At 27.3% G+C, this 13,350-nt stretch overlaps 1 protein-coding gene across 6 annotated transcripts in view; it reads left to right on the top strand.

Annotated features, from left to right (window-relative positions):
* The first annotated feature begins 420 nt into the window (after positions 1-420).
* Positions 421-13,350, top strand: part of LOC107451211 (Eph receptor tyrosine kinase) — a 297,205-nt gene continuing 284,275 nt past the window's right edge. For 3 of the 6 annotated variants that reach the window (XM_016067232.3, XM_016067235.3, XM_016067231.3), the window contains exon 1: positions 421-629. In XM_016067232.3, coding sequence (XP_015922718.1) covers positions 494-629 — 136 coding nt within the window. In that variant the 5' untranslated portion in view covers positions 421-493. The remainder of the gene's footprint in view (positions 630-13,350) is intronic. The other 3 variants (XM_071181349.1, XM_071181352.1, XM_043043347.2) reach the window with 1 other exon arrangement.

The following is a 13,350-nucleotide window of genomic DNA, read 5'->3' as shown; positions in this document are numbered from 1 at the left end:
TATTGCTTCAGAATTTTAAATGGTAATTTTATATTCATTATTTTCATTGTATGCGTAGTATGAACATTTTTAGCATTTCTGGAATATAAAATGTACAGTGGGAATTTTAGGTAAATTTTGGAATTTTTTTCTTCTTCCTTCTCTTAAGACTCATTGATTATCGTATGTATAAAGTATTGTAAGTATTATTAAAAGAAATTTGAAATTTTTTTCTTTTAATAAAATAAGCTTGAATAGAATAATAAAACCAAACACTGATAGCCTATAAATATTAAAAAAAATCAGTAATACATATCCCTTTCCACCCACCAAATATTTTTATTAAAAAAAATATGTATAAGGGATAAAAAAAAAAAGAATGTGACAAGCCTTTGACAGGCAAGCCGGTTCGCCAATCGCAATCCAAATTCTTACGTCATCAGATGGGCGTGTCGCATTTCGCGGGGTGCCATCGGTATTTCGTCGGCGAAACTAAAATCTCCCTCAATGTTGTATGATTGTTAGTGCCGATTACATATTATGTGCATGTGAAAAAAGGAATATGGCGATGGACTTTAAGGAATGTTTACACTTATTCGCTGTGTTTTTACTACTCATCAATATCCCCCGTCAAACATTATGTAAACAAGGTAAGCAATCATTAAAGTTATCCCACTCTGTTACCTCTATGCGTGATCGAAATAATGGCCGCAAGTTGGGTTCACTGTGCTCTTTCAGCGTCTTGTTTTCACATTCTCAGCGCTCTCTGGTATCTAAATTCGTAACTTATTTTTATAAAAAAATTATGTATTTTATACTAAAAATATCGTTTTACATTTTTTCATGCACATTATTGAATTTCGAGTTGGATGTTGTGCGAAGTTCTCGGAACACAACTGCTTCGTCTGTTTGTTTTTGTTTTGATTTACCTGTCAATACAGGATCGTCTGCCTTGCTACTGGTTATGTTCGATATAATGATATTCAAAAAAAGGATTTCTAAATAATTTTTTTCAGTAGGAAATTGAAATTTTGTTTATCGTTTTGAAAAGTTTCTGAAAAATGTAATTACTTTTTTTATTTTATAGTAAAATTTTAAATAAACATTATTATTTATAGTTTAACATTATGTAAACATATTGCGGAACAGCGAACAAAAATTGAATTTTAAGCATTTATTTGCTTTACCATTTTGTTTTTAAAATAATTCATATAATTCATTCACATATTATTGATTTCACTATTAGATTTTTCATTGAATGATTTGAGAATTTTTTTCTTTTCTTTTTGTCTTAATAGTAAGATTATAAATGAACATTATATTGTAACTTATTGTGGGATACTTGACAAAAATATAATTTTAAGCTTTTGTTTAATTAGCTCGTNATAGTTTCCTATAATCAATTATAATGTTTGCAGTAGATGTGAAACAATTAAACAAAAGCTTACACTACTTTTATATCAAAGAAAAAGAAAGTGACTCAAAATATTTATTATTAAGAGAAGGAGGGGGATCTTTGCAGAAATGTGCACATTTTGAAACCCATCTTTGAAATGGAAAATACAGAAAGCAGTTTAAAAGATACTTATTTTGTTAGATTAAACAAAACATTATTATTAAGTTAATGTAGTTATACTTTAGTAAAGTGTACAAGCATCCTTGTCCATGTCTCAAATTTAAAAAAAAAATAATTTCTTAAAAATAAAACTTAGGTGATCATTATTTACCCCAGAAACAGAGTGATCGTGAATTACCCCGGGTCACCCTATAAATTTTTCATTCCGAAAGGTTTCTGAAAAATTTAATGTATTTTATTCATTTATATATTTTTTGTTCTTGCAGAGCTATGAATTTTAAATAGCATTATTATTTATAGTGTAACCTATTGAGTACATATATAGAAAAATGTTTCACAATTATAATTTTAAGAGTTCATTAATTAAAGTTCTTAACTTTTTAAGAATTTAGCACTTGAATATTTTTAATTATTTGATGCATTATAGATTTTTCATTGTAAAAAATTTTTGAAAATCTAATTCAGCTTTCCTCTTTCATAATTTTAATCGAGCCAGATTCGAAATTTATAGAGTAACTTAAAGTAATTATTTTAAAGCTTAATAAATATTTTTATATGCTTAAATAAATATTTTTAAGCTTTCCTTTGCTTTAACCATTAGCTTTTAAAGTGAGGTTTATTTGTATCTTACTTAACTTGCTTGTTAATTTTGAAATTTATTTGTATATTTGGCTTAAGGTATTAACTTTTAAAGGATTAATCAATTGAAGATTTTCGATCATTCAATATTGATTATCATCATTAGTTTTTTTCATTTTGGAAGGTATTTGAAAAATTTAATTTCCTTCCTTTTTTAATTTTTTTTATATTAAACTTTAAATAAACTTTATGTTTTATAGTATAACATATTAAGTAAAAATGTTAAAGAACTCTCAATAAATATAATTTTAAACTTTTAATAAATTGATGCAAGTAATTTTATAATAAATTAAACTAGCTTGCGTAAGCGCAAAAAATATTAATTAAAATTTTCATATTTGAATTAGTCAATCTAATGTTAGAAACAATGTCATAATTTAAAAAAAAAAGAAAAAAGAAAATCTATCTTTGCTTAGCTGTTTTTTATTTATTTATTTATTTTAAAAAAAAGCTAAAGATCAATCACAAAAAGCTAAAATAATCTTGGACTATTTATTTTTTTCAAAATTTTTCTACCCCAGCTCAAATGATTTTCTTATAAAATTTTTTAAAATTGCTAGCTCTGGCTTTAAAACTCAGAACCTGAAAACATTGAAATCATAAGTACTAAAAAGTGAAATTTCTTTTTTTTTCAGCAAATTTTTATTGAGTGTACCAAAATAGCCAACAGTTAGAAAAAGCAATTAAGGAAAATGGAAAAAGATAATAATTTACCGTTGGCTGCGTTCTGCTTAGAAAATAGATTCTTAACCTCACCAAATTTCAAAATTAGTTATAAAGTTTGTGAACAGATGGCGCTGCTGGCTGGAAAAACTGTATAATAAACGTTGTTAATTTGCTGCTCTGCAAACCGTTCCAATTGAAATATTTGCTAAGACATTTGTTATTTTGGTTTTCATACAGCATCTGGTCGATGCATATTACTTTGTAAACGTTTTTCTGGTTTTATAATACATTACACTTCCCGACCATAATAAAAGAGACACTTTCAGTTTTTTTTTTTTTTTTTTTTTTTTAAATTTCTCAAGAAATACTTGGGTTATTTTGTAAATTTAGAAGTATTTCGTTCATAAGATGTTTCCTACTTTGCAGTTAAGTTTAAAGCTTTCAGAGGTGTGAGTTGAGAGGCCGACAATAAATTACGAAAGAAAAAAAGTATTTTTGAACATCCTATGCCAAAAAATTAAGCAATAAGCTTGTAAATTGTATCGATTACTTTGGTTGTTATTTGCAATTACTGCATAAAAGTTCGTTAATCTAGCTTAAATATTTATGTTAATGGACATTTTTATAAAAAAAACTTTTTTTTGTCTTAAGTTTTTTTGCTATAACTGTAAAATTATTCAGTAAAATTAAAAAAAATTTTTGGATCAATTTAAAATTAATTACAAAATTATTGTTTTAAAATTTGAAAAGAAAATGTTAAAAAATGCCCAGGATGTGAGTATTTAAAGTAACTCATGCATGGAAAAATTTAAAATCATTTTTTCATTATTTTGTAGTACTAATGGAAAAAAATCTGATTGAAATATCTTAGAAATGTAAAAAGTTTAAATAATTTTTTAAGTAGTTTTTGTACTTTTTAATAGAACGCTAAAAATAATCTGGGGTTTTACCCAAATTTTATTACTATGTAGTATTGCAAATTACACTACTCTATGATCACTGGACAGCAAGAACAAAATTAAATATGTGAGAAACCACTTATTGTTTTAAATTTTTCTTTTAAAAAGTACAAAAACTTTGATTTTGTACTTGAAACTTTTTACGTTTTTAAGATATTAAAATCAAATTTTTTCCATTAGAAAAAATACTTAAAAATTTTTTTGTATGGAAGAGATGACTTAAAAATTTTTCGTAAATTATGTATTTCTTACATAAATTATGAAAAAATACTTAAAAATTTTTTCCATGCATGCTCAGTACAAAAGAACTACTTTTAAATACTCATATCCTGCGCATTCTTTAGCAATTTTTTTTTCAAATTTTGAAACAATAATTTTTTAATTTCTTTTAAATTGCTCCAAAATTTTTGTTTAATTTTACTGAATATTTTTAAAGTTATAGCAAAAAAAGAAAAAAAGCATTAGACAAAAAAAAATTTTTTTTTTTTTTTTTTTTTTTTAATAAAAATTTCCATATCTTAATTTTCATATCTAATAAATATTTAAGCTAGATTTACGGAATTTTATTCAGTCATCTCAAATTCAAAATAATATCAAAAACCGAAAGTGTCTTTTCCAATATTGTAGGGTAGTGTATAGTTTATTAATGGTTTCAACTTTCAACATCTCTTAATACACTTCAACCTATTATGAGGGAGGAGGTGTCTGTGATTTCAAACAAATCGTTTAAACTAATAAATTTCATGACTTAATTTAGAATAAAAATCATCCACTTATCACTAAAATAAAAAACTTACATTAACACTTTTAAAACATTTTTAATAGTAAGAGCAAAATAGATTTTTCCCAAGAAATAAATTATTTTTACGAATTTATATACAAGTATTATGCACTGTGCGTTAGCACATGCTTAACAATTTAAAAAAAAAAAAAACTATATTTTATTTTAAATTATGTGAGGATAGTTAGGTATCATTATCTTTAGATTTTTATTTATTAATTTTTGACAATGTAAGGAAAGGATAAATGTAAGAAGATCACAGTCGTTAAGTGCTTTTTCGATATCTTGAAATTATATTAACAATCCGGAAAAATATCAGTAAAATATTAATAATATTTTTTTTTCTTCTCCGGCAGTGCATGCAGGATCATTAAAAAAGAATGTCGGGAATTTGTGGCATCCTTAAAAATTCATTTTTAAACCTGAAAATAATTTTTGCTTTGAAATGTAGTGAAAGAATGTGTTTCTTTAGTTCATAAGAATGGCACTAAACAATTAATGATGTTAGCTACTTGAAAAATCGAAGAATAACTGCAACTGAAACTGTATTTAAGGGGGATTCACAACACATTAAGCAAAAGCGATGTCTATGTATCGATGTCTGTATATAAAACAGTATTGAAACGACTACGAAGCTTAGTACTTTTTTTTTTAGAAAAAATTTTGTTCTAAAGAAGAAGTTTTATTCTCAAAGCTTGGAACAAATTTTGTGTTTTTAATTGTTTATTTATTTGCATTTTACAATTTTGTAATTTCGACATTGTTTTTGTAACTTGGTACTTTTCTTAATATTCTAGTATACCAAATTCATCTCTATAGCTCTTATTAATTTGAGAAATGCAATTTTGTTATCCGGCATTATTTTTTGCAACTTACAAGGGAAACTAGGGAAGTGTGACTCGCCAATTTTGAAATTAACTAGTGGGATGTATGCCTTATGAGGAACAATTTTAGGGGGCAACATTCGTTTCGGCCCATAGAAGGTCNTAAAATTATTCAGTAAAATTAAACAAAATTTTTTGGATCAATTTAAAATTAATTACAAAATTATTGTTTTAAAATTTGAAAAGAAAATGTTAAAAAATGCCCAGATAATGAGTATTTAAAGTAACGCATGCGTGGAAAAATTTAGAATAATTTTTTCATTATTTTGTAGTTTATCTTATTTGGCAACTAATGGAAAAAAATCTGATTGAAATATCTAAGAAATGTAAAAAGTTTGAATAATTTTTTAAGTAGTTCTTGTACTTTTTAATAGAACGCTAAAAATAATCAGGGGTTTTACCTAAATTTTATTACGTAGTATTGCAAATGACACTACTCTATAATGACTGGACAGCAAGAACAAAATTAAATATGTGAGAAACCACTTATTTTTTTTTAAAAAGTACAAAAACTTTGATTTTGTACTTGAAACTTTTTACGTTTTTAAGATATTAAAATCAAAATTTTTCCATTAGAAAAAATACTTAAAAATTTTTTGTATGTAAGAGATGACTTAAAAATTTTTCATAAATTATGTATTTCTTACATAAATTATGAAAAAATACTTAAAATTTTTTTCCATGCATGCTCAGTACAAAAGAACGACTTTTAAATACTCATATCCTGCGCATTCTTTAGCAATTTTTTTTTTCGAATTTTGAAACAATAGTTTTTTAATTTCTTTTAAATTGCTCCAAAACTTTTGTTTAATTTTACTGAATACTGCTAAAGTTATAGCAAAAAAAAAAAAAAAAATTATAAAAATATTCATATCTCCATAAATATTTAAGCTAGATTTACGAAATTTTATACTGTCATCTCAAATTTAAAAAAATATCAAAAACCGAAAGTGTCTCTTCCATTATTGTAGGAAAGTATATATTTTATAAATGGTTCCAACAGCTCTTTATACTTCAACCTAATATAAGGGAGGAGGTGTCTGTGATTTCAAACAAATGGTTTAATACTAATAAATTTCATGACTTAATTTAAAATAAAAATCATACATTAACACTTTTAAAACATTTTTAATAGTAAGAGCAAAAATAGATTTTTCCCAAGAAATAAATTATTTTTACGAATTTATGTACAAGTATTATGCATTGTGCGTTAGCTTTTACTTAACAAATTAAAAAAAGAAATTATGTAGGTTCACATATAAAAAAGTATTGAAACGACTGCAAAGCTTAGTACTTTTTTTAGAACAAATTTTGTTCTAAAAAAGAAGTTTTGTTCTCAAAGCTTTGAACAAATTTTGTGTTTTTAATTGTTTATTGATTTGCATTTTAAATTTTTGTAATTTCGACACTGTTATTTGTAACTTGATGCTTTTTTTAATATATTAATACCAAATTCATCTTTATAGCTCTTAGTAATTTAGAAATACATTTTTGTTATCCGGCATTCTTTTTTGCGCAACTTAGTATTCAGAATTTTGCTTAATATTTTTGAATTAATTTTATGTGTTGCTGTTATGGAAAATAAAATTTTGTGATTCCGGTATTCTTTCTTGGTGACCCAGTTTTAAAATAATGTTATATTTCTGCAAATAATTATTAATACTATAAAATAGTAAGATAATTTTTGGTTTTGTTGTGCTAAACAATGTCTCCTAACTTTTTGTAATTCATATAATCTCTAAATAAATTAATGCAGTAAGGGGGCACAAAAATCCAGAATGAATTCGTGGAGTTAATTATTAATAAAATGTGCATAATAACAGGGTGCGTTGCGTTTTTAAAAAGGGCTTAAAGGTGCTTATTTTCGATTTTCGTTTTTTAAAAGCCTTAAAAGATGCTTTTTTTCATTGGGTGTTTTTAAAAAGTGCTTAATTTTCCCTTTTTCAAAATGAGATTTTTCCTTTACTACTTTGATTTTCTCTTCGAATTATGCAAGAAGACACAGTTCACATTGTTCTATTCAACGTTTTCACAATTAATTCAACCCCAATCTATTTCGGCGCATTGTCAGTCCGTAGCGTATGAAAACGCCATTCGTTTCACATGATTCAAAATTTCACGATTTTTAACAATAGTCAAAAACAATGCCAAAATGTTTTTTTTAATTTGACATGACTGTTAAAGCAAGATAAACCCGTCAATTGTCAAAAACTTTCCAACTCAGCCTAATTATGATATTTTTTAAAGTGCTTGAAAATATTTTGTGAGTGCTTGAAAAGTGCTTAAAAGGTGTTTATTTTTTGTTGAATAATTTGGCTACGCACCCTGAGTAATATAAAACTAAACTATTATCAGCATTTTCGTAACAAATAAATGAGGTGAAATTAATAAAAGTGACAAAAATTTAAACATTTACCGAAGAAGTTGGACCGTAAACTAGTTTTAAAGAATTTATGATGGTTAAGCTATGGGTATAAACTGAAATCAGCTTTCCTTTATAAAAGAATTTTTATCGAGGAGGAAATAAAAATGTTTATACTTTAAAAAAAAAATCTATCCGGTTTTGAAATTTTCTTCAGGTGCTTTCACAAAAGATGGAAATATTTTCTAGGATTTAGGACCTAACAGGCGTACTTTTCTTATTCAAATGGATGACGTACTCCAAAGAGGAGCTTTTTACAAGACGAACGAGCTCACTTGCCGATGAAAGGAAAGAAGGTTTATACTTTGCCGAAGACTTTTTCTTGAACCTTTTCTCACTTTACGGAAGGTTTTTCCAGTTAGGTTTAGGTAGTTTACTTCCTTGCTTTCTGGAAAACTTCTAAACGACGTACTTAAAATTGATGGTCGTGATCCTTTGCATAAACATTCTCTTGCCTGACATCGATGGGGCCTTTTATTCAAGACTTTCCGGAAAATATCAAAACGGAGCGTGTTTGGAACTATCTGCTGCATCGAAATACGACCATTTCCTTTACTTTTTTTTTAAAGCTTCCAGTTCGTAAAAGCTATAAAATTTAAATTTAGGCATTTCAATCGGCGGATATATGATAACGGCCGCGTTTGCACATTATGTCATTTAAAATCAATAAATAAAATGTTTCTAAATGTTATCCTGTTTATTAAACGGAAATATAGAATTTACGAGATTTTCTGCACTCGATCTAAACATTTTATAGTCGCAGTATCTTTAAGAAGATTGCGTGGTCGGAGAGATTGCGCACAAGGATATGAGGCAAAAGTACAGTAGGCTTGCTGCGGTTTTAGTTATTTGTATAACAGCAGTACTGCAATGTATACTTCAATGATATAGCTAATTAGTACCAGTGTCAATGATAAAACGTAGCTATTTTGTTTTGTTTTCCCAAAGACCATTCGGAGATTCACTGTACTCGATCGAAACATTTTGCCATCGCTGTGACTGTAAGAAGATTGCATGGTCGGAGAGATTGCGCACAAGGATATGAGGCAAAAGTACATTAGGCTTGCTGCGGTTTTAGTTATTTGTATAACAGCAGTACTGCAGTGTATACTTCAATGAGATAGCTAATTAGTACCACCGTCGAGGATAAAACATAGCTATTTTGTTTTGTTTCCACAAAGCAATTGTCTGAATTTTCATAGCTCTTCTTCCTAATTTTCTTTAGAATGCCAGTAGTAAAACATATTTTCAAATTAAACAAGTTATTATAAGCAATGGACCTTGGCTAATAGTTCTTGCGTTAATTGTTCTTTCTAAAAGCGGTCATGTTTAAGCAAAAGGCTACGCAGTTGCTCCTACCAAAATGGGAAAGTTTTCTTCTTAAAAAGTGAGTGTGGTTCCCATGTTGAGCGAGATTACGTAGTACTCAGAGTTTGCCAAAAAAGAGGCTGACAAAGTATGGCAACAATTCCTAGCTCTCTCTCTCTCTCTTTTTTTAACCCATTGGCAAAATGGGTGTTGTTTTAGGTTTGATGGCGTGCGCACCTTATTTGGACGTCATCACACTTTTCAACTGTGTTCAAGAGTAATAGTAAACAGTGCGCGTGCGTCGTCATTGCATGCGTTGCAATGGCGACCGCTGTTGTTTGATAATTTTTTTAGAATTCTTTTTTTTTTTCACTTTTAATTTTGTTATGCTTTAAGTTGGTGAGTTTATTTTTGAGATTTGGGACCAGAGAAATCACATAAATACTTCTTTAGTTGTGAATAAAAGTGAATTTCATCATTTGAACGATATTTTTGTTTTTATTGTTTTAATTAAGAATCAGAAATTCTAACCTACAGTTCAAACTGGATCGTTTTCAATACTAATTCAGGTGAATATCACAAATAAAGAGAGTCTCAAACTGATTGACACGGTAACAAAGGTTAGAATTGAAGCAAGAAAAAAAAAAGATGCCAAGACCAAGCGAAAGGATTCTGTTCATAAAAAACTAGAAAAAAATTTAAATTTAGAATTATATGTATTTTTTGTTGTTGTTGTTGCTATAATGAATTTTTTCTTTCTTATTCTGTCTAAAAAGTATGAATAATTCTTGTTTCGTTTATAACGAAATTTATGTACTAAAACAAAACAATCTTATCTTGTTTGTTGGTCTTAAACGAGCTGAAAATCTGTACTTCGAACCACACGAATTTGCTGTTGCATTAAGGAAAACTGGATGTTCTATATCATATAAAAATAAAAGTTTAAAAACTACAAAATTTGAATTTTTTATTTTAATCCTTAATTTTTATAAAAAATTCGCAATGAATTTTTTTTTTAAATTTGGCTTTTGAAATTGAAGAAAATGATTTGATAAAAATTTAATCTGTAATTGTCGAAAAATTCAATAACAGGTTTAAAAGGTTAACAGGTTAAATCATGTCAAAATGTGCATTTTAACTAGAGGAACGAATAATAAGATTTTTGAGAATTAATTCAGTACTAAGGAAATGTAATTATATCATTTGACAATTTTTACATAGACTGCTGTGGAATATTCGACTCCTTTTAATAAGGTGTTAATTTGAGCCATGTTTATGTAAGAGCAGAATTATAGCATCGTGTAATTGAGTATTGAAAGGAGTTGGCTTGCATGACAATATGGTTCAATTGCGTTTCACAACGTATTTCCACTGTGAGACAATAAATAAACATTTAAAAAATCTTTAAGCATTTTTAAAAGAATTGCCAATTTTGCAAGATTTTCTCCTTACACAAAAGCATTTAAATCATTGAATAATATTTATCATTTTGCATTTTTTGTAAACGAAAACAATGGTTTATTGGAATAGCTTTTCGAGTATTAAAAAATTAGATGACAAACCCTTTTTACTTTGAAAACTGTACGCGCCATTCTCTTGATAAACATTCTCTTGATTTGGACAAAACTTAATCTGAAAGACACAACAACCTCACAAAAATTATATATTTACAAAATTAAACATTATTGTCTACTAAAAAAGATATACTAAAACTTTCTTTAAAATATAAAACTAGAATGCAACAAAGCAAAGCCCAACGTAAAATGATAACCACACGAGTAATTACACTTATATTTAAATCTCTATTCTCTGGGCAGCCTTTGTATATAACAAAAAATTTATTCTACTAAATGTACTTTTTATGTTAAAATTATAATATTATTAACATTATTGAATGCATGCCAATCATTCTTCTTTCTGACTTCTCAGATTTCTGGTCCAGTTACGCTTTCAGATGTGCCTACCTGTACAATTAAAAAATGTCGTGGGAAAAAACAATATTTTACGAAAAAGCAATAACTATCCGTTACCCTTATTTACAATATTGTTGTACCGATTTGAAATTACTCCCACAGGAACTAGCCTTCCAGTCCGTTATATATCTTTCTAGGAAGACTTTACGGCACGCAATCTCACCTGCAAGCTGCATACATGTCTGTTGATGTGTGCATAGATCTTGCATTTCCCTTTTTTTTGTTATTGATAATACTGGTAATGTTGATAATTGGGTTTCTAATGGGGTTATCATCCCTAGTGGATATTTGACCGACGTTGTGTCTCGGTCGTGAATATTTTTTTTTAATGTCGTGTAATTGGATTGTTTTAATGGTTACGTATGTTTTGTGTGAGTCAGAAGTGTGGAAAGCTATCTTTCTGGATTTACTCTTTATTAGGGGGGAAAAATTGAAATAATTGCTTTTTGCGTGGGAAATTATATGATTGTTGAGCACTTAACAATCCTACTCAATTTCGGATAGTATACTTTGTAAATAATTTTACTACATTCGAGTTTTTACGGATTATTCTAGTTAGGCGAGTTATTTGTTTTACGTTAATTTGCTTGTCAAATCTCTACACCAAGTCTTGTTTTACGATTCATTTTCGAGGGCTAATTTTAACTTGTTTAAATATTTGAATATCTTTGAACCTGTAACTACTGTTCCGGAAATACTATGTTAGTTCAAAAGATCTGTTATTAGATATTGCCCCGATAATTACACTATTGCATAGCGATTAATAGTGATCCCACTCATAAGACGAAAATATTTTAGGTAAATCCGTGTTGCAGGTCTAGTTAACCTGTTACTTTATTATATCTGTTCCAAGAAGTAAAATTTTAATATCAAAGATTTGTTACAAACTATAAATGAAAAGTTCCAATTCAATTGTGACGTCTAAAATTATTTACTATTTTGTTCAAATTGTTGAAAAAAGTAAAAATCCAATAACAAAAAAGAGGTCTGCTATTTTGCCATTGATATTTGTATTAGATATTGTTTTGGATTTCATTAGCTTAACCGCAACTTGTTTTGCTTAAAAGTAGCGCTTAGAAGTGAACTCTATTTTATACAGTATTATTTTATTACTCGTATAGGCTTTGAGGGTTTAACTTTCTTGTTATAGTCGAGCAAGAAATAATATAACTTTTTTGCTAAGCTTTGTTGTAGGTAGTTAAAATTAATGAAGTGCTGCATTATTAGTTAACTTTTTTTTTCTTTTAAAAATTAATTATCTTTTTATGCAAGCACTTTTAATATCTTTAAACACTTTTAATGCATTAACGTGCAAAAAATGAATTTTTCATTAAATAAAAATTTGCATTCCTCTATTGGTCACAAGTCTAATTTAAAAATGAGCATAAAACTAAAAATTGAGAATTTAGTTGATTGATTTTATTCAACTAGCTATTTTTAAATTTTTTAGTAAAGAAACAATTTAATTGTTGCATATTCACGTACAATATGTGTAAATATAATTTTTGTTGATGCAAGTTTGTATTAAAGGTTATGTATAAATTATGTAAATTTTCTTCTTAAAATAATGATTAAAAAATTCAAATAATCAATAATACAGGTGAAATTATTGAATTGAAACTTATTGAGATCATTCCAGAATATACTTTTCAAGGATCGAGATATACTTTTATTCGGAGATTTAGGATAAAAGTATATCGTTCATTTTTTTTTTCTTCTAAATAAGTCAGATAATACCAATCGATTATTTATCTTTTCTATTTTCAAAATAAGACGAGGAAATAGATTTACATTTTGTGGTCACTTTAATCCCAATAAAATTGTGACACTTCAGAACTAAGTATGTCAAAATACTCATGCTTGATATCAAAATAACGAGTATGACTGAGGAATAATGTCGGAATTGAGCAGGATTACGTTGATACATATTTCTTGGTGAACGTAGGCGGTATATAATATCCTTTTTTCCCGTTTTTTTTATTCCTCTTTTTGTATCAGTTTAAAAAAATAGATAGCTCAAAAACATTGTTCACAGTATAAAAAAAAGTAAGCTGATTATCTTAACCCAGGGGTCTGTCCAGACATTTTGTGGAAGGTCCGTTTTTATAAAATTGTGAAAAAATGTCTCGTAATTTGTGATTATAAAATAAACGTTAAGTCACA

Source organism: Parasteatoda tepidariorum, chromosome 5 (assembly GCF_043381705.1).
Source record: "Parasteatoda tepidariorum isolate YZ-2023 chromosome 5, CAS_Ptep_4.0, whole genome shotgun sequence".
Lineage (NCBI taxonomy): Eukaryota > Metazoa > Arthropoda > Arachnida > Araneae > Theridiidae > Parasteatoda > Parasteatoda tepidariorum.
This window is presented reverse-complemented; position numbering and strand designations above follow the sequence as displayed.